Source organism: Netta rufina, assembly GCF_964035555.1.
Source record: "Netta rufina genome assembly, chromosome: 10".
NCBI classification, from domain to species: domain Eukaryota; kingdom Metazoa; phylum Chordata; class Aves; order Anseriformes; family Anatidae; genus Netta; species Netta rufina.
This window is the reverse complement of record NC_140133.1, coordinates 13666681-13690436: the sequence shown is the minus strand read 5'-3', so window position 1 is coordinate 13690436 and position 23756 is coordinate 13666681. Positions and strand designations below refer to the sequence as shown.

The 23756-nt window shown below is 68.9% G+C and overlaps 5 protein-coding genes across 7 annotated transcripts; 2 read left to right on the top strand and 3 right to left on the bottom strand.

Annotated features, from left to right (window-relative positions):
- Window positions 1–8: 8 nt before the first annotated feature.
- ARPC4 (actin related protein 2/3 complex subunit 4) lies at window positions 9–1676 on the bottom strand. Its single transcript, XM_084292696.1, has 6 exons — window positions 1515–1676; window positions 1066–1184; window positions 861–972; window positions 681–776; window positions 398–568; window positions 9–261 (listed from the first exon to the last, which is right to left on the bottom strand). Exons 1-6 carry the CDS (start codon window positions 1515–1517, stop codon window positions 256–258), a joined length of 507 nt encoding a protein of 168 aa, XP_084148822.1. The 5' UTR covers window positions 1518–1676; the 3' UTR covers window positions 9–255.
- Window positions 1677–1955: 279 nt separating this feature from the next.
- Window positions 1956–5184, top strand: TADA3 (transcriptional adaptor 3). The gene is made up of 8 exons (XM_084292678.1): window positions 1956–2837; window positions 2925–3175; window positions 3279–3384; window positions 3577–3718; window positions 3848–3951; window positions 4037–4146; window positions 4271–4456; window positions 4537–5184. The coding sequence occupies exons 1-8, from the start codon at window positions 2631–2633 to the stop codon at window positions 4727–4729; spliced, it is 1299 nt and encodes a 432-aa protein (XP_084148804.1). The 5' UTR covers window positions 1956–2630; the 3' UTR covers window positions 4730–5184.
- A 369-nt stretch (window positions 5185–5553) lies between these two features.
- CAMK1 (calcium/calmodulin dependent protein kinase I) lies at window positions 5554–8968 on the top strand. 3 transcript variants are annotated; one of them, XM_084292687.1, is made up of 12 exons: window positions 5554–5610; window positions 5984–6081; window positions 6867–6998; window positions 7233–7307; window positions 7399–7537; window positions 7636–7762; window positions 7859–7934; window positions 8020–8132; window positions 8222–8300; window positions 8404–8491; window positions 8582–8714; window positions 8832–8968. In XM_084292687.1, the coding sequence occupies exons 2-12, from the start codon at window positions 5996–5998 to the stop codon at window positions 8888–8890; spliced, it is 1107 nt and encodes a 368-aa protein (XP_084148813.1). In that variant the 5' UTR covers window positions 5554–5610; window positions 5984–5995; the 3' UTR covers window positions 8891–8968. The 3 variants fall into 3 exon arrangements, with proteins under 3 accessions (XP_084148813.1, XP_084148814.1, XP_084148812.1); XM_084292688.1 differs by having other exon boundaries at window positions 8579–8714; window positions 8835–8968; XM_084292686.1 differs by having other exon boundaries at window positions 8579–8714.
- Window positions 8969–9517: 549 nt separating this feature from the next.
- OGG1 (8-oxoguanine DNA glycosylase) lies at window positions 9518–11807 on the bottom strand. Its single transcript, XM_084292691.1, has 8 exons — window positions 11763–11807; window positions 10955–11096; window positions 10638–10870; window positions 10389–10568; window positions 10131–10309; window positions 9921–10062; window positions 9754–9803; window positions 9518–9659 (listed from the first exon to the last, which is right to left on the bottom strand). Exons 1-8 carry the CDS (start codon window positions 11776–11778, stop codon window positions 9561–9563), a joined length of 1041 nt encoding a protein of 346 aa, XP_084148817.1. The 5' UTR covers window positions 11779–11807; the 3' UTR covers window positions 9518–9560.
- Window positions 11808–12186: 379 nt separating this feature from the next.
- Window positions 12187–23054, bottom strand: BRPF1 (bromodomain and PHD finger containing 1). The gene is given in 14 exon segments (XM_084292663.1): window positions 12187–12403; window positions 12405–12473; window positions 12625–12779; window positions 12937–13055; window positions 13151–13287; window positions 13561–13708; window positions 13796–14083; window positions 15109–15423; window positions 15925–16237; window positions 17173–17319; window positions 17624–17755; window positions 18864–19020; window positions 20406–21365; window positions 22337–23054. Coding segments are annotated over 14 exon segments (3696 nt in total). The 5' UTR covers window positions 22984–23054; the 3' UTR covers window positions 12187–12294.
- Between the last annotated feature and the right edge of the window lie 702 nt (window positions 23055–23756).

The window sequence follows — 23756 nt, the reverse complement described above, 5'->3', positions numbered from 1 at the left end:
GCCGTGAGTACAGCAAGTGACCCTTTAAAAAACACAACGCGACAGGACGGGGGGAGCGGGGCCGCCCGGCCCCACGCACGCACAAGCCCGGGGGGCCCCCGGCCACGGCACCGCCCCGGCCAGCGAGGAGCAGGGGGGGCGCAGCCGGTGCCCCCCCCTCGGGTCGGGGCCGCGGGGCTCGGCTCTCCTCCACCGGAACGGGCGGCCCCGGGGCTCTGCACAGGCGCCGGGAAGCCACGGAGACATCAGCACCGCCTAGAACTGCGAGGGGAGAGGAGGGATGCGTCCGTCAGCTGCCCCCCCGCTCCTCAAAAAGGGGAGAAACCGCCCCAAAATGCTGCCACCCCCCTCCCCCAGCCCAGATCCCGGCGGTGAGGGCCCCGCGTGAGAGCCTCACGTTTTTGAGGAACTCCTCCGCCACGATGCGGGCCCTGGCGTTGACGGAGAGCTTCATCTCGCTGATCTCCTTGTCGATCTCCTCCATGAAGTGGATGACGAAGTCCACCAGCTTGTGCTTGTACATCTGCTCCGTGTGGAAGTTGGTGATCAGGAAGCTGATGTCGTAGCCCTGGGGATGAAAAGAGCGGGGTGAGCACCCGGCGGGCACCCCCACGGCCCAGCCCTGCACTGGAGACCCCCGAGGGGGAGCTGGAAGCCCGCTTTGTCCCCCCCAACATCACCTCCACGGGCTTCCTGCGCAGGATGAAGAAATTCTCGGCCCTCATCATCATGAAGCGCATGAACTTGTGGCACAAAATCTTCTCGATCTCGTCAGCCTGCGAAGAGCAGAGGGCGGTGAGGCGAGGAGGCCCCCTCCCCGCTGTGAGCCGCCAGCCCGCCGCCCCCCCCACCCCACGCACCTGCTTGACGGCGATGCTGACGCGCACGGAGTTGATGGAGCCCTCGATGAGCACCTTCTCCTTCTCGTTCCTGCTGATGATGACGGGCTGCAGCAGGAGCTCCTTGCTGCTCCTGCGGGAGGAAACGGTGCCGAGCGTGAGGGCGGGGGCAGCGCCATGACGCCCGGTGGTGCCCGGTGGTGTGCGGGGTGGGGAGCGGCCGTACCTGACCTCCACCTCGGGCTTGTTGTGGCGCTCCACCACCTGCGAGGAGAAGTTCTCCAGGCACAGCGCGGCCTGCAGCGTGGCGCGCACCGCGTTCAGGTACGGGCGTAGCGTGGCGGTCTGCGGGGAACGGCAACGGCGGCATCGGAACCGGAACCGGCACCGGAACCGGCACCAGCGTCAGCACCGGCAGCGGCAGCGTCAACACCGGGCCCAGGCCCAGGCCCCGGCCTCAGGCCCAGGCCCAGACCCAGACCCAGACCCAGGCCTAGACCCAGGCCCAGCTCCCGGTCCCGGTCCCGGTCCCGGTCCCGGTCCCCGCCCCCGCCCACCCCCGGTTCCCGGTCCCGTCGCCGCATCCCGGTCCCCGGTCTCCGGTCCCAGCCCCGCCGCCCGTTCCAGCCCCTGATCCCGGTCCCGGTCCCGGTCCCGGCCCCGCCCCGCCCGCACCATGTTGTCAGCCCGGTCCCGTCCCGCTCCGCTCCGCTCCGCTCGGTTCCGCTCCGCTCCCGGGAGGCGGAAGTGGCCGCTCTCCTCTTCCGGGATGCGCGGCACCTCCCACTGCGGCGGGAGGGGGGAGGCGGGAGGATCCCTCTGCGCGCCCAGCGCTCGGATCCAGGCCAAAAGATCTTACCGCGCCTCTCCGAGTATTTATAACCTCTTTCAGAGTGATCCCGGCGGGGATATCGAGGAACGCGGCGGCAGCATCCCGTGAGAGCGGCTCATCCGCCCCCGTTCCCCCCCTCTCCCCGCCGCGCTTGGTACGCTCCCGCCAGCGCTTCCATATTAGGGCAGGCAGACGGCGCGCGGCTTTAGCCAATGGGCGGCGGGCGCTGGGCGCGGCCTGGCCAATGGGGAGCGGGGGGCGGGGCGGCGGCGGCGCGGCCGACGGGGGCCGGAAGGGGGCGAGCGGCCTAGGCCTGGCCCGGCCCCCGCGGCGCCCCGCAGCCCCCCGGTGCCCCCCCCCCCGCCCCCAGCCCCTGCCCTCCGGTGCCCTCCGGTGCTCGCCGCTTCCCCGGTGCCCCCCCCGGTACCCTCCGGTGCCCCCCCGGTGCTCCCCGGTACCGCTCCGGTACTCCCCGGTGCCCCCCCGGTGCCTCCCGGTAACCCCCGGTGCACCCCCGACGACCCCCGGTGCCCCCCCCCGGTGCCGTCCGGTGCCCCCCCGGTGCCTCCCGGTACCCCTCCGACGACCCCCGGTAACCCCCGGTGCCTCCCGGTGCCCCCCCGGTACCGGACCATCCCTCCCGGTGCACCTCACCTCCCCCCCGTCCCCCCCCGGTGCCTTCCCGTTACCCCCCGGTGCCTCCCGGTACCCCTCCAACAACCCTCGGTGCTCCCCCGGTGCCTCCCGGTACCCCCCCACTACCCCCCATTCCCTCCCGGTGCACCTCAGACCCCCCCCGCTCCCTCCCGGTGCCCTCCCGTTACCCCTCGGTGCCCCCAGCTCCCCCTCAGTGCCCCCCCAGCACCCCCTGGTACCCCCCGCTGCCCCTCAAAGTGTTACCGGGATCCCCCCGCTCCCCCCCGGTGCCTCCCCCCGGTGCCCTCCCCGGTGCCGCCGCCATGAGCGAGCTGAAGGACTGCCCGCTGCAGTTCCACGACTTCAAGTCCGTGGACCACGGCAAGGTGTGCCCGCGCTACACGGCCGTGCTGGCCCGCTCCGAGGACGACGGCATCGGCATCGAGGAGCTGGACACGCTGCAGCTGGAGCTGGAGACGCTGCTCTCCTCCGCCAGCCGCCGCCTCCGCGTGCTGGAGGCCGAGACGCAGGTGGGGGGGGGACGGTCCCGGGGTCCCCGTTCCCCTCCCTCTGTGTCCCTACACAATTCCCCAACACGGGGTCGCTCTGTTTTCCAGATCCTGACAGACTGGCAGGACAAGAAGGGCGACCGGCGGTTCCTGAAGCTGAGCAAGGAGCACGATGTGGGGCCCTCCGTCAAGCACGGGAAGCCCAAGAAGCAGAAGCTGGAGGGCAAAGGGGGGCACGGCACCGGGCCCGGCCCCGGGAGGCCCAAATCTAAGAACCTGCAGCCCAAAATCCCGGAGTACGAGTTCCAGGACGACCCCATCGAAGTGCCCCGGATTCCCAAAAACGATGCCCCAAACAGGTGCCCCAAACCGGGATCCCCGCTGCCTTCACCCCACGGGGGGAGAAGCCCCCCGGTGTCCCCGCAGGTTCCCTCACCCCCCCCGTCCCCTCCGTCCTCGCAGGTTCTGGGCGTCGGTGGAGCCGTACTGCGCCGACCTCACCAACGAGGAAGTCCGAGTCCTGGAGGAGCTGCTCAAGCCGCCCGAGGACGAGGCCGAGCATTACAAGGTGAGGAGCTCCAACCCCCCCCTTACTCCGTTCATCCCTCACCCACTCTCCTGCCCCCTCTCCTCGATCATCTCCTTGGCCAGGCCTCACACGGCGCCCGAGGAGCCCCTCCTCATCCTCACCACCCCCTCAGCCCCCCTCCGGAGGGGCCGTGAGCCCCGTGCTGAGCGTGCCCCCCGCCTGTCCCCGCAGATCCCGCCCCTGGGGAAGCACTACTCGCAGCGCTGGGCCCAGGAGGACCTGCTGGAGGAGCAGAAGGATGGAGCCCGGGCTGCAGCCGCTGCCGACAAGAAGAAAGGCGTCCTGGGGCCGCTCACCGAGCTGGACACCAAAGGTGCCTTCGTCCCCGCCTGGCACACCGGGCTGGGGGCTGTGGGGAGAGATTTGGGGGGCTGGCACCCAGCTTCTGCAGAGCCAGAGCTGCCTCCGCCCCGCTGCTGATTATTTTTTTTCCCCCTGGCAGACGTTGATGCCCTGCTGAAGAAGTCGGAGGCCCAGCACGAGCAGCCCGAGGACGGGTGTCCCTTCGGGCCCCTGACGCAGCGCCTGCTGCAGGCCCTGGTGGAGGTGAGGGGGCTGGGGGCTGCGGTGGCCCCGCGGGGCTGCGGCCGGGCCGGCTGTGACCCTCCCCTCCTTGCGCCCTGCTCTCCAGGAGAACATCATCTCCCCCGTGGAGGACTCCCCCATCCCCGAGATCGCCGGCAAGGACTCGGGAGCTGACGGCGCCGGCACATCCCCCCGCAGCCAGAACAAACCCTTCAGGTGAGCGTTTGGGGCGGCTCGGAGCCATCCGTGGCGCTTCCCCTGCCCCGATGGGACGCGACGCGGGGGTAGCAGCGCACGGGGGTCGTCCCCACGCTCAGCGCCCGCCCCCTGCCCCTCGCAGCGTGCCCCACACCAAGTCCCTGGAGGGGCGGATCAAGGAGGAGCTGGTGGCGCAGGGCCTGCTGGAGTCTGAGGACCGGCCCGCCGAGGACTCGGAGGACGAGGTCCTGGCCGAGCTGCGCAAGAGGCAGGCGGAGCTGAAGGCGCTGAGCGCCCACAACCGTGCCAAGAAGCACGAGCTGCTGCGGTGAGCGCGGGCAGGGACGGGCTGGGCGCGTTTGGGGGGCACAGAGCGGGCAGGGATTGACCTCCCCGTGGTGTCCCCAGGCTGGCCAAGGAGGAGCTGCACCGGCAGGAGCTGCGGCAGCGCGTCCGCATGGCCGACAACGAGGTGATGGACGCCTTCCGCAAGATCATGGCGGCGCGGCAGAAGAAGCGCACGCCCACCAAGAAGGAGAAGGACCAGGCCTGGAAGACGCTGAAGGAGCGCGAGAGCATCCTCAAGCTGCTGGACGGGTAGCGGGGCGCTCAGCACGGCACCCCCAGCGCCTTCAGCTGACTGTCACGGGGACGAGGAGGTGGCCCTGTCCCCTGTCCCCTGCGGGGTCCCGGCGTGCCCGCGGTCCCCACGGTGTCACCCGTGGGCTGGGGACAGAGGGGGTGTGATCACACCGTGCCACCCAGCACCTCAGGGTGCTGCTGAGGGCTGCGTCCTGCTCCGTGCCCTGCTCTGCTGCTGCCACCGGGGCGGGAGCTGGGGCGCGGAGGTGACACCCAGGGGCCACAAAGCGTCCCTAGGGGGGGGGGACACAGCCCCCTGGTGGCTTCTGCTCCCCTGGTTCTTGGGGTGCCTGGCCTCTGAGGGACAGCCGGGGCAGCTCCCATGGCCACGCTGCCTCCCACAGCACCCAGCTCCGCGTGGACACGAGTGGGAGCTGCCCACGGGCCGTGGGAGCAGCAGCGCGGCGGTGTCACCAGGGAGGGGGGCGGATTTTGGGGAGGGGGCGCGGGGGGCTCGGGCTGTACCTGTGGGTTCATGCAGGCAATAAAAGGAGCCCGGCACGAGCGGTGTGCTTCCGTGGGGGGCTGGGGACACGCGTGGGTGGGTGGGGAGACAATAGGGGGGGGCGTGGGGTGCCCCCCAACCCCGTGGGTGCGTCCCCCGTGGGGTGTCCCCATCCCCGGCTCCCCGGGGTGGGTCCCTGCTGTGGGGTGTCCCCCCCGGTGTCCCCGCAGCCGCCCCCCCCCGGCCCGCGGTCACGCGTGGGCACCCCACCCGCGGCCTCCCATTGGCTGTTTGCGGGCTGGCCCCGCCCCTCCCGTGACGTCAGGGCCGCCCGGCGCGCCGTGCCGGGAGCAGCCGCCGCCGCCGCTCCGCTGCGCGCGGGGCCGGGGCCGTCGGTAAGGGCGGGGAAGGGGGGGGGGGGGGCGCGGCGGGGAAGGGAGGGGAGGGGGCGGCGGGGACGCGCGTGGGGACCCCCCCCACACCCTGCCCCACTCGGGATCTGCGTGGGCAGCGCCCCGAGCCCACGCGGGGAGCAGCAGCCGCGCCCCGGGCATCCCCGGTGAGGTCCCCACGCGGGACCGGGAGCGCACGGGGACCGTCCCCAGTGGCCGCAGTCCCCGCGTCCCCGCGCCCTGCCACCCAGTCCCGCCTGGTGCCACATCCCATGGGGTGCCAGCACCGAGGCACCGAGCCCGTGGGGTCGCAGCCGCGGTGTCACCGTGTCACCCCGTGCCACCCACCCGGTGCCACCCGGTGCCACCCCCGCAGGCCCAGGCCACCATGCCGCTGGGGCGGGACGGGCCCGGCTGGAAGAAGCGGACCGAGGACATCCACCGCATCTACGACTTCCGAGAGGTCCTGGGCACGTGAGTCACAGGTGGCACCGGCGCTGGCACTGCCACCACCACGCCTGGCCTGGGTGGGGAAGGGGGTGGGGGGGGAGGTTGGAGCGGCGCCAGCTCAAATATTGGCACGAGGCGGGTGCCACCGCCGCGGGATGGCACCTGTGGGGCTGGGCTGGGGGCAAAGGGACGGGCAGGGGGGTGTGGGGACAGGCAGGGGACATGGGGACGTGTGGGGGGTGTGGTGCTGTCTGCCCTGTGACGCCGTGCCATGCCGTGCCCCCCATCCGAGGGTGCCACCCCGGTGGGTCCCTGTCCCCCGAGGGGCACGCGGTGGCACCCGGTGCTGCCTGGGTGCCGTAAGGCTCTTAGGGTGGATTACCGGGTTAATTACAGCAGGGATTAGGGCACGGCAGCGCCGGCGCCCTGCCCTCCACCTGCCCCACCTGGGCACCTTTGGGTCCCCCCACGGCACCCTGGGGGCGTACGGGCTGGGTGGGGGTCCCACCGTGGGGCTGTCCCCACGTCCCCGGGGCCGCCGTCCCCTCCTGTCCCTGGGAAGGGGACGAGCAGCGGGGTGGGGGGGTTATGGGGTGCCCCGAGCACCCCGGCACCGTCAGGGCCCGCGTCCCACGGCCCGTCCGTCCCAGCGGGCGGCTCCTGCTCGCCTTTCTCCTATAAATAGCCGGACTTTCTGCCTGTCACCATGGCAATGGCAGCGCGGCAGCTCTGGCAGTGTCCCCCCCTGTCCGTCTGTCCGTCCTTTCCTCCCCCCCCACCCCGGGCTCACCCGTCCCCTCCCGCACCAGGGGGGCCTTTTCCGAGGTGGTCCTGGCGGAGGAGAAGGCGACCCAGAAGCTGGTGGCCATCAAGTGCATCGCCAAGAAGGCGCTGGAGGGGAAGGAGGCCGGCCTGGAGAACGAGATCGCCGTCCTGCACAAGTAGGGGAGGCAATGGGGGGGCTGGGGGGGGCACACACCCCCCCCCCCCCCCCCTCGTGCTGCCCCCCCCGGGCACAGCACCCATCCCATCGGGGCGTTATCAGCACGCCCGAAATAGCCCGGCACGCGGTGCCCTGCAGGGCATGGGCTGCTCCCTGCCCTGCCAGCCTGCTGCCTTTGCGGGGGGGGCACATCCTGACCCCACTAATCCCCCCCTTATCGCCCCCCCAACAGGATCAAGCACCCCAACATCGTGGCCTTGGATGACATCTACGAGAGCAGCAGCCACCTCTACCTCATCATGCAGCTGTGAGTGCCGGGACTGGGTGTTGGGGAGGGGGTCCGGGGGGGTTGCCCCCCACCCCAGGGGAAGGGCTGACGGCGCCGCGCGGCCCCGCAGGGTGTCGGGGGGGGAGCTCTTCGACCGCATCGTGGAGAAGGGCTTCTACACCGAGCGCGACGCCAGCGCCCTGATCCGGCAGATCCTGGACGCCGTCAGGTACCTGCACGACATGGGCATCGTGCACCGCGACCTCAAGGTGAGCCGGGGGGGGGGGGGAAAGGGGGGAAAAACGGGGTGTGGGGGGTGTGGGGGGGGCTCCTGGTGTCACCCGTCCCTGCCGTCCCCACCCCGCAGCCCGAGAACCTGCTGTACTACAGCCTGGAGGAGGACTCCAAGATCATGATCAGCGACTTCGGGCTCTCCAAGATCGAGGGCTGCGGCAGCGTCATGTCCACCGCCTGCGGGACCCCCGGATACGTGGGTGAGCCCCCTGGGGCTGCGGGGCTCCCCGCGGTGCCGTTCTGGGGTCCCCCACCCACCTCAGGACCCCCCCCCACCCACCCCATCTCTCCCCCAGCCCCCGAGGTGCTGGCGCAGAAGCCCTACAGCAAGGCAGTGGATTGCTGGTCCATCGGGGTCATCGCCTACATCCTGTGAGCCCCCCCCCCAAGTCCTTCTGGGGCTGCCCGGGGTTGCCGAGCCCCCCCCTTTCATCCTATGTTGTCCCCCCCCCCCCAGGCTGTGCGGGTACCCCCCGTTCTATGACGAGAACGACGCCAAGCTCTTCGAGCAGATCCTGCGGGCCGAGTACGAGTTCGACTCGCCCTACTGGGACGACATCTCGGACTCGGGTGAGCCGGGGGGGGGCCGGGCACAGCGGGTGGGGGGCGGTTTGCACAAAGGGGGGGCTCTCACGGCTGCTCTGCGCCCCCCCCCCCAGCCAAAGACTTCATCAGGCACTTGATGGAGAAGGACCCCAAAAAGCGCTTCACGTGCGAGCAAGCCCTCCAGCACCCCTGGTAAGGATTTGGGGGGGGGGCTCCTCACAAAGCTCCCTCCCTAGGGTGAGCTGCGCCCCCCCTTGAAGCTTTGGGCCCCCCCCGATCCCCTTTTTACCCCCAGGATCGCCGGGGACACGGCCCTGGACAAGAACATCCACCAGTCGGTGAGCGAGCAGATCAAGAAGAACTTCGCCAAGAGCAAGTGGAAGGTGAGCGGGGCCGGGGGGGGGGATTACGGGGCCGGGGGGGGGCCACACAGCGGTGCTGGGACACGGTGATGGACACCGTGCGCTCAGCAGCAAGCCTTCAACGCCACGGCCGTGGTGAGGCACATGAGGAAGCTGCAGCTGGGAACCAGCCAGGAGGGCCCCGCGCAGCCCCCGCTGAGCAGCCCCTGCCACGGCCAGCGCCTGGGGGGGGCCTCCAGCAACGGTGAGCCCTGACGCCCCCCTCCCTATTTCCCCCCCCCCCCAAATCCTCGTCCCACACCCCCACGGGTCTGGGGGTGCCGCCAGGCTCTCACCCCGTGTCCCCCCCCCCTCCCACCAGCAGGGTCGGACTGCGAGCGGGCGCTGGCGAACAGACCCCCCCGGCTGCCCCCACACTGAGGGCCTGGCCCCCACCCGCACAGCTCGGCGCTGGGGGGCCAGGGGGGGCACAGCTGGACGGGGCAGGGCGTTTTGGGGGGGGGTCCGTGGGGGTCCTGCCCCCGATACAGGCTGTGGTGCTGAGGCAGGGGGGGTGCCCAGCCTCACGGACCCCAAAACCCCCCTCTCCCCCCCCCCATCTGCTCCTTTTTTGGGGCAGAACCGTGGGGGGGGGGGGCACCCTGCCCTGCTGCCAGCCAGCCCCGGGAGGGACCCCTTTTTTTTGGGGGAGGGGGCTGCCCCCCTGCAGGCTTGGAGCCGAGGTCTGCACGGGGCAGGGGGCAGCTCCCAGGAGCACCCCCAAGGCTGGGGGGGGAAGGAGAGGGGGGGCTCCAGCCGGGCCCTCTCCCTCCCTCCCCGCTCCGGCCCCCCCCCCAGCATGCTCCAGGCGCATTTTCCAAATGGATGTTTCTATTTTATTGCTTGTAATAAAGGAAACAGGCGAGAGCCGCCCAGCTCGGCTCGGCCCCCCTGGGGCCAGCAGCTCCCTCGGCGCCAGCAGCTCCCCGGGGCGCACAGCGTGTGGGGGGGGGGGGACAGCCACGGCCCTGCCCCTGCGCCCCCCCCCTTAGGGCTTTACGAACCCCCTTTAGGGCTTTGTGAACCCCTTTTAGGGCTTCGTGGCTCTCCTTTAGGGTTTTTTGTCCCCGCAGCTCTCCCGGCCCCTCTTGGCCCGCTTCCCGCTGCCGGCCGCATCCTGCCCCTTGTGGAGGGCGGCGCAGAACAGGACCTGGGGAGGGGGTTAAGGTGCTGGGTGGGCACAGCCTGGGGGGGGGGGGGGCAGATGGGTTTTGGGGTGTGGGGCAGCACGGGGGGGTACTCACTGCCTGCGCCCAGCCCGCGTAGGGTCCCCACAGCCCACGGAAGAAGTCTCCTGCAGGGAGATCGGAGCCAGCCGTGGGGAGGGGGCTCAGCCCGTGCCCTCCGAGCCCTGGGTGGGGGGCTCAGGGACGGGGCCGCGGGGTGCTGAGTGCCGTTTTTGGCCCCTCACCGATCTCCTGGTGCACGCGGGCCGTCAGGGAGCGTGCGCCCGGCGCGGCCCCGTAGTGCTGCCGCACCATGCGCCACACGTGGGTGTCCACCGGCACCGCCTCCGCCTTGTCCAGCGCCATCAGGCACACGCAGTCGGCCACCTGCCACGCGCGCCGCCGTCACTCCCACCGCCGCCACCCCATGTCCCCATCCCTATTCCAGCACCCACCTTGGTCCCCACGCCCGGCAGGGTGCACAGCACCCTCCTGGCCTCGGCGTAGGGCTCGGCGCGCAGCCGGCGCAGCCCCTCGGCCCCCAGCCCCTCGGCGATGGCCCGCGCGCTGCCGCTCACGTACTTGGCCCGGTAGCCGAAGCCCAGCGCCCGCAGCTTGGCCTCGGCGTCGCCGCCTGCGAGGGGACAGCGGGGCCGTGGGACCGGGACCCCAAATTGGGCGGGAGGAGGGCGGTCAAGGAGAGGGGGGGGGACCTGCTAGTGCTGCCGGGGAGGGGAAGGCGTGGAAGGGCCGCGTGTCCAGCTGGCACAGCCGGCGGCCGAAGGCCTGGCAGAGGCGCTCGATCATGGCGGTGATGCGGGCGACGTGGTTGTTGGAGGAGCAGATGAAGGACAGCAGGCACTCCACCGGGTCCTGCCGCAGCACCCGCACCCCTACGGGACGGACGGGGTCAGGGGGAGCCCACTGGGTGCCGTCACCATCACCCTATAGGGTTGCCCAACCTGGGAAGTCGCCGGCCACCCTATGGAAGTGGGGGTCGGCCGCCCCCCAGGCGCGGTAGAGGGCCGGCAGCCCCACGTCCAGCTGGAAGTAGTCCCGCAGGATGCCGTCGGTGTGGGGGCCGGGCGGCTCCTCGCCGTACACCGTGTACCACAGCCGGTCCCGCTCCTGCACCAGCGTCCAGACGCGGGCACCCAGCACCCCCGTCCAGGCCCCGGGGCTGCTCTCCTGCCACCTGCCAGGCACCGGGCATCGGGATGGGATCCGTGACCCCCAGTAGCCCCCCTGTAGCCCCCCGCAGCCCCCCCTGTGGGCTCACCGGAACGTCTGCCCCGAGGACAGCACCAGGTCCAGGCGCAGCTCGGCCGCCGGGCAGCGCAGCGAGCGCCACAGGGCCGGGCAGGAGGAGGGGGTGTCCCGCAGAGCCATGGGGGTGCTGGGGGGGGGACGGCGGCGCCCCTCTGCCCGTGGGGACAGCAGGGTCAGGCACTGCCTCAACACCCACCTGTACTCTATAGTGTGCCCCCCCCACTCTGTGCCCCCTCCCTGTTGTGTAATGCCCCCAGACCCCCTTTTTTCCCTCCCAGACCCCCTCCCCCATCCCCATTTTTCCCCCAGACTCCCCCCTCCCCAATTCCTCCCCCCAGCCCCAGAATCCCCCCAGCACTCCCCCTCCCACTCTAGGTCCCCAGCCCCACAACCCCCCCCCAGTCCCCTATAGCCCCCCCCACTTTCCCCCAGCCCCAATTCCTCCCCTCCAAGCCCTCAACCCCAATTCTTCCCCCCCAATCCCCAATTCCCCCCCAGCCCCCCATAATTTCCCCCAGCCCCCCCCAATCCCCCATTCTGCCCCCAACCCCAATTCCTCCCCTCCTAGCCCCCCCAACCCCACTTCTTCCTCCCTAGCGCCCCCAATCCACCCCCCAGCCCCAATTCCTCCCCTCCTGGCCCCCCAATCCCAATTCCTCCCCTCCCAGCCCCCCATCTCCCCATCACTCCCCCCCAGACCTGCCCCTCCATAGACCCCCAGCACCCCCATAGACCCCCCCCAGCACCCCCCCACCACATACAGCCTCCCTCCCCGAACTCCCCCCCCTCCAGCCCCGCTCCCCCCCAGCGCCCCGCACCATGGAGCTCCCCCATGCGCGCACAGCGCCCCCCCCTCGGCGCCGTTTCCGTTCCCTCTGGCCCAGCCCCGGAAGCGGCTGAGTCCCGGTGCTCCCCCCCACAACCTCCCGGTACCTCCCCCCCCCCGTCCCCCACCCCGCCAGCATTTCGTGTGTCTGTGATTTTTTTTTTTTTTTTTTTTTTTTTTTTTTGTTTCCTTTCCTCCAAAATAATAAATTACAAACACGTTCCCGGCGCCGGGGCCGCCCCCTACCCCCCCCCGGGGGAATAATTTAAGGGGCAGGGCTGTACAGTATTTACAGCCCCGCCGGCACCGGGAGAGGAGTGGGGGGGGGGGAGGGGGGGGGGGCAACGGGGAAAAAAGGGGGGGCAGGAGGTGGAGGAGGAGGAGGGGGGGCGGCCCCGGGCCTGGTTCTCCCCCCACCCCCCTCCTCCACCACCCCCCAATTTCTCCCCCCCCCCTCCCCGGTGCGGCGCAGTCCAGCTGCGGCGGGCCCGGTGCGGCGGGCGGGCGGCGGGGGGGGGGGGGGGTCAGTCGCTGTCGCTGGAGTCGCTGCTCTGCTCGCCCTGCACCTTGTTGCGGTGCTGCATGGCGCGGTGGTAGGCGATCTGCACCGACTTGCGGATGTTGGACTTGCGGCAGCATCTTCTCCTTGTCCAGGTCCTGGTTGACCCCCAGGGGCACCAGCTTGGTGCGGGGCAGCCACTGCCTGCGGGGAGCCGGCGGACGCCTCGTTTGAGGGTTACGGGCGGCTGCGTGCAGCCCCCCCCGCTGGTTTATTTCACACCCCCACCCCCCAACCCACCCTTAAATCCATAGGGGCACCCCCCTCAACCCCGCGTCCCCCGCCCGGGCCTCACCAAGTGCGCTTGTTGTCGAAGAAGAGGACGAGGTAGAGGTGCTCCCGCGCTTCCTGAGTCATCTGCTCGCCCAGCTTCAGCACCTCCAGGGGGGGCACGGGGATGGGGACGCCGTGGTGGAACATGCCCTCCCGCGGCATCTTGGGGTCAATGATCTGGCAGGGGGGCAGGGGACGGAGCTCTGACAGCGAGCCACGACCCAGACCAGCCCCTTGCCTCGGGGAAGCTGTAATCCCACCTCCCACCCCGCCCCCCAGACCCGTGTCTCGGCACCAGGACAGGATTTGGGGAGGCGCGGGCAGCCCCTCTCACCAGCGCCGGGTAGGACGGGTACCCCCGGCACTTGGCCCACACCAGATCCAGGGCGTCCAGGGAGGAGTCCTCGTCCTCGGAGAGCCACCCCGCGCCGCGGCCGATGCCCTTCCGCACCACTGCGCCAAGAGAAAGGGGGAGAGGGGGCCTCAGCTGGCGCCCCTCCGCGCGATGCCGGGCACCTGGTAGGGCGCAGGGAGGTCCCGGTACTTACTGCTGTGCCCCACGCCTCGCCCGGCGCCCACCGAGTAGGATTCGTTCTCTGTCCCCGACGTGTCCTCGCTGCTGTCCTCGGGGAAGTTGACGCGGGAGAAGGAGGGCTTCCCCCGGCCCTGCTTGGAGGGCGTTGTGCTGAGAGAGGGAGCGGAGCTGTTAGCGGCGGTCACGCTTCCCGAGGGCCACACGGGTGGCTCAGAGCTCCACCAGCCAGCCCCGGGAGCTCGGCAGAGCTACAGCAGGCAGCCCGGCGCTGCTCCCACCCAGGCTGGGCCCCCAGCCCCCTTCACCTGGGAGCAGAGGCCGCAATTATGAGCGCTGTCCCCAGGGAAAGGGGCAGGTGGGCTCCCATGCCTTGCCCCACGGCTCAGCCGCCCCCTGGCTCCCAGGGGCACCGGGGTGAGGTACCTGGTGCGGTCCGAGGCAGCGCTGCTGCTGCTGCTGCTGCTGGACTCGGAGTCGGAGCTGCTCCGAGGGAGGTTGCAGTCGTTGCGGTACACCAGGAAGCTCTTCTTCACCGGCTGGTTCCCGCTGCTGAAGCCGTTGGCGGGCAGGTCTGGGGAAAAGAACGGCCCAGGAGGGCGTTACGAGGGCGCAGCGCCCTGGGGCAGCCTCCCCGCGGGGCCGTGGGTGCCGTGCTCACCCATGGGAGCGTCCTCCGTGGACTTGTCGCTGTCGCTGTCGGAGCTGGAGCTGGGCCGGGGGCTTCGCCCTCGCTTCCTCTGCCGCTGGGAGGAGCCCATCATGGGGAGCTGCGGGGGGCCGATGGGGCTGTTGCCGTGGCCGGGAGCCATCTGGCTGTCTCGGTTCTTCGGGGGACGTCCCGGGCGTTTGGGGGGTCCTGCGGTTTTCGGGTTCTTCTTGGAAAAGAGCACTGAGGTCCTCCTGCCCACTTCGTGCGCCGGGGTGGAAGAAGAATTGGGGCCCAGACCTGCAGGGGGGAGGAGAAGGCACCGATCAGCTGCAGCCCGCGGGACCTGATGGGGACGCGTGGCAGCAGCAAAAAGGACAAGATTCATGGCTCAGGAACTGTCCCACAGGATCTCCCATCCCGAGCTTCACCGTGCCTGCCCTGAGGGCCAAACCACTGCTGGGAGTAAAACCCAAGTGGGGCCACCAGAGAGCACCGGGCACAGACGCCCTCGTTTTCCACGGGCAGCCTCGCAGTGCAGCCTCTGGACGCTGCTTGCACAAGCAGCTGCTTTCCCCAGCGCCTCGGGGAGCGGGATGCCAAGGTGACAAATGCCCAGTGACACCTCCCAGCTCTGCCTGGGGACCTGCGGGGCACTGCCTTCGCTGTGCTCTCCCAGGAGGGCAGCTCAGCACCTGCCAGCACCAGCCAGCTCCCGGGAGCAGGGCGCAGGCACTCAGCTCCTGGCAGGGTGTTTGGGGCTCGGCCGTCAGCGGGTGGTGAGGCAGATGTGGCCTCAGGAAGAACCCATCTCACACCTCACAGCGGGGCATCCTGTGCCACGAGGCTCAGTGACAGCCAGTCCCTCAGCCACACACAGGAGAAGGCCACCAGATGAGCGCTGAGCACCACGCACAGCCCTGTGGCTGCTCCCAGCACAGGAGGTGGCCGCCTTTGCCTTCCCCTCCTTGCTGCGGGCAGAGCTGGTGACAAAACACCCAGCAGGGCTCCACCATCCTCAGATCCCCCACTGGGGAGCTACCAGCGGGGAGCCAGGGATGTGCAGATGCTGTGCTCTGCAGGGATTTGGGGCTGCCACCCCACGGGACTCCCCCGTGGGGTGGGATAAAAGGAAATCCTCCCGAGAGGCAACTTGCCCTGCTTCTGAGGAGGAGCTACAGGCAAGGCGTGCGCGTGGAGCAGCCCGCACAGCCCTCCTGTCCTGGGAGACACCTGGAAGGTGGCTGCTCCACCAGACAGCCTGCCCAGAGGTGTTTCCCCGCGGTTCCCCGGGAAACCCAGCAGCATTTTGGAGGGGGCGGTACCTTTGCCAGTCTCCTGGCTGCTGCTCTCCTCGGCAGCGCTGTCTGTCTGCAGGTCCTTCTCGCAGGGGTTGTGCGACTGCAGCACTCCCCTGGCGGAGGAGCTGTGCCGCTCCAGCCCGTCTCGGCCCAGGTCGCGGGGGTGAGCGAGCTTTCTCCGCAGGACCGTGATCTCCTTCTTGATCATCTTGGCCCGGCGGGACCGTCCTATGCTCTGCTTGCCCGCGTTGACCTCGTCCAGCCGCTCCAGCAAGATCTTCAGCTGCTCCTCCAGGGGCAGGTGCTTCTGGTTCTCCGAGAGCAGCAGCCGCACGTCGTCTGGGGGCACAAAGAGGGGCAGGTGGATGAAAGAGATCGGGAACTCTTTGGGGACCCTTTGCGTGGAAGGGCACGGGGCTCCCCCTCAGGAGGGAAACAGCACACACAGTACCAAAGACCTGTGAGCACAGCAGGTTACCCTCAAAGACCCAGAGAAGGAGCCCTGCTGGAAGCAAACCCCTTGGGGAAGGCAGGATCAGCAGCACAGGGAATACCAGGGTTCTCATCAGCCAGGGCAAGGGCACAGCAGAAAAACAAGGGGATTGTAACAGGGTGCAGCACAAACAGCAGAGCCAAAGTGACCACGAAGCATTAGAGAGTAGGGAAGTTTGACTGCCTGAAGCCTCAGCAGCTCACTGGGGGGCTGATTCCAACCAAGAGCAGGAAGAGGAACCGAGGGGCAGGCCTGGGAGAGGCAGCAAGAACAGCCCCAGGTGCCCGAGTGCTGCGGGCTGAGCTCCGAGCAGCCCCTGTACCCCAGGACGGGGGCCGAGTACCCACCGTCGTCGACATCCTGCACCTGAGGCTCCTCCACAGCCACGCAGTGAGGGAAGTGCATGCCTGTCTCAAAGTCAATGCCCATCTTCTCCGCCTGCCGGCGAGCCTGCCGCAGGACCGCGCCCCCCTGCTCCCGCAGCCGGACGGCTGCCCGGTAGAAGATCGTGTCTTTGGCGTTGTATTTCAAACAGTTGTTGATAATCAGGTTGAAATCCTCCTCGAAGTCGTCGAAGTTCAGGTAGCGATAGGCCTCCAGGTTTTGTTTCATTGTCTGAAAATCCATCGGTTTCTTGATGTGGTCCAGGTAGTCCGGGACCTGCAGGAGAGAACGGCCCGGGGTTAGAGCCCGCCGCCCCCCGCCAGCAACTCCTGCTCCAAGAAAACAGTGGTTAGAGCCATCAGCTATCGCGCTCTGCTGCCCTGCCCCAACACACCTCTGGAAACGCCCCCTGCCTGCACAGCTGGAGGGGCAGTAAGACCTCCAGGCCACGCAGTCCGGGTGCTGCGCTCAGCCCCGGGGGGCAGACAGGCACGTGGCAGCGTTTTTAAGGTTCCAGTGCCCGGGGCAGCATCCCCTCCTCTCCAGGCAGCGGGCTGTGGGAATGCAGAACACCACGAGGCGTTCCCATGGGGAGGAGAAACCCCAAGTGCAGCCCCTGGGGGTGAGGGTGGGTGCGGACACATGGAGCAGAACGGCCCAGGTGGCAGCGGTGGCTGCGGGTGGCAACACACAGCACGGACACCCCCGTGCCCACCTGCGCAGCACCAACACCCCCCTCCCACCTCCCCAGGCGGGGACATGTCGATGACAGGCTCAGCAATCACCCCCCTTGCCCCCAGCGGTGACAATCCGGGGGTCAAACCCATCTCTGCGCCGTGCTCGCTGTCCCCCAGCAAAGGCTTTCACAGGACAGGTAGGAGCACGCCGCCTGCCCGGGGCCCGAGCTCTGGCACTGCCTTTCCCTGCCACTGACGTGTCTCTGACACCGGGGAGTCACCAACAACATGAGCAGAGGAGCTGAGCGCTGTGCTCCCGGCCAGCAGCAGCTCCCAGCCCAGCTGCCAGGCTTTTTGCTGACCCAGGGGGGCAGTGCCACACACGTCCCCCCTCTGGGGAGCGGTGCCGGGTCGGGCGAGCCAGCAGCAGGCTGCCCAGGGGCGCTTCCGGAGCACAGCCCCCCGTGGGCAGCCCGTGGCACGAGTGAGGGACAAGTTTGAGTGAAGTAGAAATCTGGGGGAGGGGGTTCTTACTTCGTAGATTTCTGTTACCTCAGACAGAGGGACCGGCTCGCTGAAGATGTTGCCCGTGTCTTTCTCCTGCAGCTGCTCGAGCGTCTTGCGGAGGAGGATGAGGAAGGGCGTGAGCTGCATTTCCAGCGCCACCTGCTGCACTTTGATCTGAAACAGAGCGACGGAGCACCGCTGAGCGCCCCTCAGGGATGGTGCCACCTCTCCCCGCTGCTGCAGGAGGCCGCCCTCCTCGAGCAGAACCCCGCAGGGGCACCACCTGCACCTCCCCTCTGGCCCCGGTCCCCTCACGCCAGCCTTGCGCAGCAGCCACCGTCATGCAGAGCTGCCAGGGCAGGGCACAGCGCACCCAAGGGGACCCTGCAGCTGGCAGAGGGCACCTGATCTGCACCCCGGGGAGCCTGTGCTTGTGCCCACCCCAAAAAGCACCCCGAGGAGGGCGGGTGACCGTTACCGTCTCTCTCTTGAGCTTCTCCCGCTTGCGAATCAGCTCCACCAGCAAGCGCGCGCGCTCCAGGTCGTGGCGGAGGCGCTGCCAGGACTTCAGCTGCTCCTTCAGGGCCCAGTTCTTATCCTCAGTGTCTCTCTGCGGGAACATCGGAGACCGTGAGCCCATAGCAGAGGTGCTCCCATCTCCACATCCCCGAGTGCCTGCGAGGTCTCCTCCCCGGCGCAGGGAGCCGGCACACCCGGCTGTCCCAGTAAGGCTCCTGCTTCTCTGGTGGTGTGAAACGGTCCAGCTGCTGGCCACAGCTCAGTACCTGCTCCCTGCTCACCATCTAAGGGCTGTTAGGATGCCAGAAAGTGGACACACAAACCTCTAAAAATGCTTTGCCTAACGTACCCGAGTGCAGGCAGCCGCCCAGGACCACAGACCAACACCGCCAGGGGCTGGGCAGCTGCTCACAGCTCCAGCGAAGGGCACCAGGGCAAAACGGGGACACAGCTCTGGTTACCTTCGCTTCTGGGGCACCACAAAATGCTGACTTTTGTTCTGCTGCTGTAGCCAAGGATGAGCAGAAGCTGTTTCAGCCCTTCTCCAGCAAATAAAAAAAAAAAAAAAAAAGAGGGGGCAAAGGCAGGAGAAACCTCCGCCTGATCACGGCCTTCAAAGGGCTTGGAAAGACTCAGATGGGGGAGCCAGAAGAAAAATGGTCCTCTGGCACGAGAGGCTTCACATCTGCGAAGCACTGACTAACGGCTGAGGCAGGCAGCACGCTGGAAGCTGCACCCACAGGGAGCGTTCCCGCAGCGCTTTCAGGCACAGTGAGGTTTGGTTTTGTCCAGACCACGCCTGGAGCTCAGCAGCCTTCCCTCTCGATGCCCCCCGCCACGGCGGCCTCGGGTCGGAGCCACTTCTGCCACGTTTGTCCCAGCTGCCGGCCGCGGGCGGGCGGGAGGAGCGAGCTCCCTGCGCGCAGCGGGGCAGGCTTCCCTCCCTTCCCCGTGGCAGCCTGCCAAAGGCGTCTCCGCCTGGCAAATCTCTGAGCGCCGAGAGCGGAGGGGAAGCAGCGAGAGCAGGCAGCGGGGGCTGCCCCTTCCTCAGCCGGGAGGTGGAGCCCTGGCTTCTACCCCTTGTCCCGAGCCCGCGGGCACTGCATGCAGCAGAGGCTTTGAGCCCGCAGCTCCGAAGGCGCAGGAAGCACACGTGGAAGCCCGGGATGCCCCTGAGCTCCCCAAAAAGCAGCCCTCACCTGATCGCAGTTCCTCTGTGACTGCAGGTGCGTCTGGAGGCGGCGCAGCAGGGGGACGCCGTTGCGGGACTGCCTCTTCAGCGTCCAGTAGCTGTGCAGCCGCTGCATGAACTGGCTCTTCCTCTGGATGGTTAGACGGTTGGTAATCTTGCTGAGCCTGAGGAAGGGACACAAACCACAGAGCCCGTCAGCGGGGCAAAGCTGGCTGCTGCAGAAGCCTCCGCCGGGGAAAGGCGGCGGCGAGGCCACCCGTGAGCTCCTCGGACCCTCGTACAGGGCAGGAATCCCTGCGTGCCCACGGCGTGCGGGGCAGCAGCACCCCCGAGGAGGCCAGCAGAAGGCACTCAGCCCCCCCCTCTCCTGCACACGCTTTTCCTTCCTCCCCCCGCCACCTCTTGGGTGCGAGCATGGGGCCGGCTGCGCCAGGCTGGGCCGTGAGACGGGGCCGTCAGCAGCTGGGCCTTCGGCAGCTCCCCGCAGCCCCCGCACAGCCCCGATTCACCCGGCTCATTATGCTGGCACCGAGAGGCCACCCAAGATGACAAAGGCCCCATTCAGCCGGCACCAGACAAGCGGCGGAGCCCCCAGGAGCCTGTGGTGTGAACAGGCCCGAGGAGGGGAGGGCAGGCTCTAGGAGAACAGAGCTTGCTGTTGGAGATAATGAAGGGCTACCCCAACCAGCCCAGCCACCAAACAAAAGGGGTTTTCCTGCTCTACAATGGCAGGGAGCCTGAAGGGACTGGGACAGCCCCTTCCACCAGGGCTGGCAAGATCCCTGCGGCTGGGGGTGGAGGAAAGGGCCCCGTGTCTCCACGTCCCGCAGGGCCAGCGTGGGGTGACCCCACCTGCATCGGCCCCAGCCGAGAGCAGCCCCGTTTGCCATCGCTGGCCACGCTCGGCTCCTGCAGGAAGGCGTTTGGCATTCTGGCGGCGGCCCTCGAAGATGAATTAATCCCAACAGGAAGGCCTGGGGTGAGGCTAACAGCTTCCATCTCAGTGTGGGCTCGCTGTGAGCGCGCCAGCAGCAGGCAGAGCCTCCAGCCAGCCTGCCAGCGCAGCCACACAGGGGAGGAGAGGCGCTGCTTGGAGAGCAAACCCCGGGCCAGCGAGGCTACCACACGGTTAGCACACGAGCAGGCGGTGGCACGAAGCCATCAGCCCTGCAGCAGCGACCTGCCCGTGCACGTTGCCAGAACTCCTCCCGCCGAGCGAAGCCGTGGTGCCTGCCCCCTGCCCTCCTGCCCCACGGGAGCCCCCCGAAGGCCTGGAGGGTGCTGAGCTCCTGCTGGGGGGCGGCCCCGCACCCCGACGGCTGCGCTCAGGTGCTGACGTTAAACCGGCAGTGTCTATTTCCTGCCCTCCTCCACGGGGCTGCGCACCTCAGCGCCTCTCCACAAGGCCACCAGAGGAAACCACGAGCAGCCCCGGGGAAGGAGGTGAAAAGCCCGGTGTGAAAACGGCAGCGCCCGTGTGCTGAGCAGGATGGAGACACCGAGAGAGGGAGAAGCTGCCCCGCAGCTCGGGGAGGGCAGCGGGAGGTACCTGTGGGGGGGGATGCAGGGGACAGAAACCACGGGTGCCGCCGCTCGCTTCTCCGCCAGGATCTTGCGCGCCTTCTTCATTTTGATCCTGGACTTGGCCTTGGCCTTTTTCACCTTCTCGGAGCTCCAGCCCTTGCCCTCCTCCTCCTCCTCCTCGTCCTCCTCCTCCCCTTCGCTGTGGGACAGCGCGGGGAGCCTGCGGACGGAGCCCGGGGGCGTGTGGATGTCGCAGTAGGCGGTTTTGCGCACGCTGAAGGAGGTGCCGTTGGCTCCCGTCTCGCGGACGGGCTCCATCTTCATGTAGAGCCCGGCCTGCTGGGCGCAGGTGACGTGGAACGCGGTGTAGCAGTTGGCCTTGTGACACTGGATGCAAGCCCCGGAGCCGCGCTGCTTGCAGATGTAGCAGGTGAGCTTCCAGCGGGCGGGCGGGATGTGCTCGATGCTGTCGATGGGCTCCAGGAAGACCGTGTTGGCGAAGCACACCTCGGGGATCCAGAGGGCGCACACCACGTGGGCCCAGCGCCCGTCGTCCGTCTGCTTGAAGGCGCCGCCCTTGTTGGGGCACAGGGCGCAGTCCACGGCCCGCGAGGGCGACTGCAGGCACCTCCTGCAGAGCCACTGTCCCTCGGGGATGTAGGGCACCCCGTAGCACTCCTGGTGCACGGCCAGGTTGCACATGTCGCAGAAGAGGATGACGTTGCTGTTCTGGCACTCGCCGTCGTTGCAGATGCAGCACACGGCGTCCTCGTCCACCAGGGCGTTGGGGTCGCCCTTGTTGTGGCTCTCGAAGTAGGACTCCTTCTCCAGCCTGTCCATCAGGTACTCGAAGATCTCCTGGGGGATGGGGCTGACGCCTTCCGTCTTCCGCCGCTCGTTCATGATGTCCAGCCAGATGTAGTCCTCCTCGTCCATGTCGTACTCCACCTCCTCGTCCAGCTCCTCCGCCGACTTCTCGATGTACCTGGAGGGGGACAGCACCAGAGGGTGAGGGCACGGCCAGTGAGGGAACATTTACACGTTCCAGCCAAGCCCTACGCCAGGAAAAACACAACAGGGGCGTGCAGGAGCAGGGGGTGGCACCGCGCCCCGAGCAACCACAGCGCCCTTGGCACAGGGCAGCTGGGCGTTCAGACAGGATAACGAGCCACGGGCCTTGGAGACTCATCAGTGCAAGGAGCCTCCAAGCAGGTACCAGGTGCTCTGGGGACAGCGACCTCGTTCCCAAGGCACAACAGCACCGGCCCTGCTGGCAAACGGGCCCAGAAGGTGCAGGGTTTCCCTGAATCCGGCCACCCGCCCGCTGCCAGCCGTGGGCAAGGGGAGGATTTGTAGGGAAACGAGCTGGGAGCCCCCGTTTTGCTCCAGCAGCCGGCACACAGCATCACAGCAACCACGCTGTGGGGAGCTCGCTCCCTTTTCACACACAGAGCTGCTGTTCTGTGACGCCAGGTTCTCGGGCAGCGCGGTGGCTGGGAGCGCAGAGGCGGCCGTGGGGGTGTTACTTTGGGGCTCAGTGAGCTACCTGCTTGTTTTGGGTCACTGAGCTTACCCAACCTGCACGGGGCATGGCGCTACCGCAACCCATTGGGCAATGAGGTTACGTTCAGCCTGCAGACACACATCCTACAGCCAAACCTTGGTGCTGGGGGGGCTCCAGCTGTGCTGGGGGGTGCCTGAAGAAGGCAGAAGGATGCTTTCCTTCATAGGGTCGCACAGCAAGGAATGCATGGCACCAGCAGGCTGCTGGCGAGTGGCTATGGAGTGACCAAGAGCCCTGCAGGCACCAGGCCCTCCAGAAGCAGCGAGCTGCGAGTGCAGAGCCACAGCCAGCTCCTATGGTGTGTGAGGACACCAACCTCCTCCCAGCCACCCCCAGGAGCCGCACAACCTCCCTGTGAGCCCGGAGCCCAGAGCCCATCTCCTTGCCCGTACCTGTAGTAGGAGGTGGGTCTCGGCGGGGCGTCGGGGGTGTCCTGCTCCAGCTCTCGGTACACCACCTCGGGCAGCTTGGGGGCAGCTCCGGCCGAGGCGTTGTGGTGGTGGTGGTGGTGGTGGTGGTGGTTGGCGTCCTTGCGCTTCTCCTTGTTCTTGTGCTTGCCCGCCTTGGGCGCCGTGGCGGCGGCGGCAGAGGCGGCAGAGGCCGCAGCGGGCTGCCCCTCGGCGTTCTCCTTGTTGCTCCCGTTATCGGGCGCCTCCTCGGGGCCCTCCTCATCCTCGGACACCACGTCCAGGTTGTCGAAGATGCTGATGCGGTGCACGCGGCCGTGCAGGTCCACCTCCACCATGCGCTGGGCCTGGGCGTAGGTCAGCACCTCGCGGCCGGGGGACTGCGAGGGCTCGGAGGGGCTGGGGGAGCGCTTGTTGGCGGCCCGGGCCTGCCGCCCTTTCTTCTTGTGCTTGCGCGGCGGGGCGTGAGGCGGCGGCGGCGGCGGGTGGTCGTGGTCATAGTGGTAGAGGTGGTACTCGATGCCGCTGTAGCTCTTGTAGATCTTGCGGCACGAGCCCACCGGGCACTCGTAGGGCGGCTTGGTGGCCCGCAGGTTGTGGCAGAACGTCTTCACGTCGAAGTCCACGCCCATGGCGGACACACAGCCACCGCCACCCCCCCCCCCCCGGCCCCGGGCACCCCCCGCCCGCCCCCAGCGGCTGCCGCCGGCCGGGCCGCAACAATGGAGGCGGCGGCGGCGCCAGGCGCGGGGCGGCCGCTGGGTAAAGCGGGCGGAGGGACGGGGGAGGCACTTTCGGCACGGCCGCGGGGAGGAGGGGAGGGGAAAAAATGGGAAATGGGGGTGGGGAGGGGTGGAGGGGGGCAGGACGGAGTGGGGAAGGGGAGGGGAGGTGGGGAGGGGGTGAAGGGGATTTTTTGGGGTGTTGAGCGCATTGGGAGGGGGGGGAGAGGGGTGAGGCGAATCTGCGGGAGGTGGGGTTGTGGGGGGGGTGGAGGCGCGCGGCGGGCACCGGGAGGGACGGGGCGGGGAGGGGAGGGGAGGGACGGGGGGCACCGGGAACACCGGGACGGGACCACACGGGGAACACCGGGAGGGACGGGACGGGACCCACTGGCATCGGGACGCACCGGGCCCGGCACCGGGGAGGGATCCTGCGGGAATCACCGGGATGGGACCGCCCGGGACCGGCACCGGGGCGGGTCTGACACCGGGACACACCGGGACACACCGGGACACACCGGGAAAAACCGGGACGAGGCGGAACGGGGCTCCCGGGGCAGCACCGGGACCCACCGGCACCGGGACGGCCCCCACCGGCACCACCACCGGCACCGGGACCGGCACCGGGACCCCTGGGGCAGCACCGAGACCCCCCGGGACCCGCCCCGAGCCCCCCCATGCCC

Excerpts from the sequence above, each read along its gene's own strand:
- TADA3 (XM_084292678.1), top strand. The coding sequence starts at position 2,631 with ATGAGCGAGCTGAAGGACTGCCCGCTGCAGTTCCACGACTTCAAGTCC. Across the intron at positions 2,838-2,924 it reads TGCTGGAGGCCGAGACGCAG|ATCCTGACAGACTGGCAGGA; the intron begins GTGGGGGGGGGA and ends TCTGTTTTCCAG. Across the intron at positions 3,176-3,278 it reads AAAAACGATGCCCCAAACAG|GTTCTGGGCGTCGGTGGAGC; the intron begins GTGCCCCAAACC and ends CCGTCCTCGCAG.
- CAMK1 (XM_084292686.1), top strand. The coding sequence starts at position 5,996 with ATGCCGCTGGGGCGGGACGGGCCCGGCTGGAAGAAGCGGACCGAGGAC. Across the intron at positions 8,133-8,221 it reads GGACGACATCTCGGACTCGG|CCAAAGACTTCATCAGGCAC; the intron begins GTGAGCCGGGGG and ends CCCCCCCCCCAG. Across the intron at positions 8,301-8,403 it reads CAAGCCCTCCAGCACCCCTG|GATCGCCGGGGACACGGCCC; the intron begins GTAAGGATTTGG and ends TTTTACCCCCAG.
- OGG1 (XM_084292691.1), bottom strand. Across the intron at positions 10,310-10,388 it reads CTCCCCGGCAGCACTAGCAG|GCGGCGACGCCGAGGCCAAG; the intron begins GTCCCCCCCCCT and ends GTCCCCTCGCAG. Across the intron at positions 9,804-9,920 it reads CCGCGTGCACCAGGAGATCG|GAGACTTCTTCCGTGGGCTG; the intron begins GTGAGGGGCCAA and ends ATCTCCCTGCAG.
- ARPC4 (XM_084292696.1), bottom strand. Across the intron at positions 973-1,065 it reads AAGCCCGAGGTGGAGGTCAG|GAGCAGCAAGGAGCTCCTGC; the intron begins GTACGGCCGCTC and ends TTCCTCCCGCAG. Across the intron at positions 777-860 it reads TCAGCATCGCCGTCAAGCAG|GCTGACGAGATCGAGAAGAT; the intron begins GTGCGTGGGGTG and ends TGCTCTTCGCAG.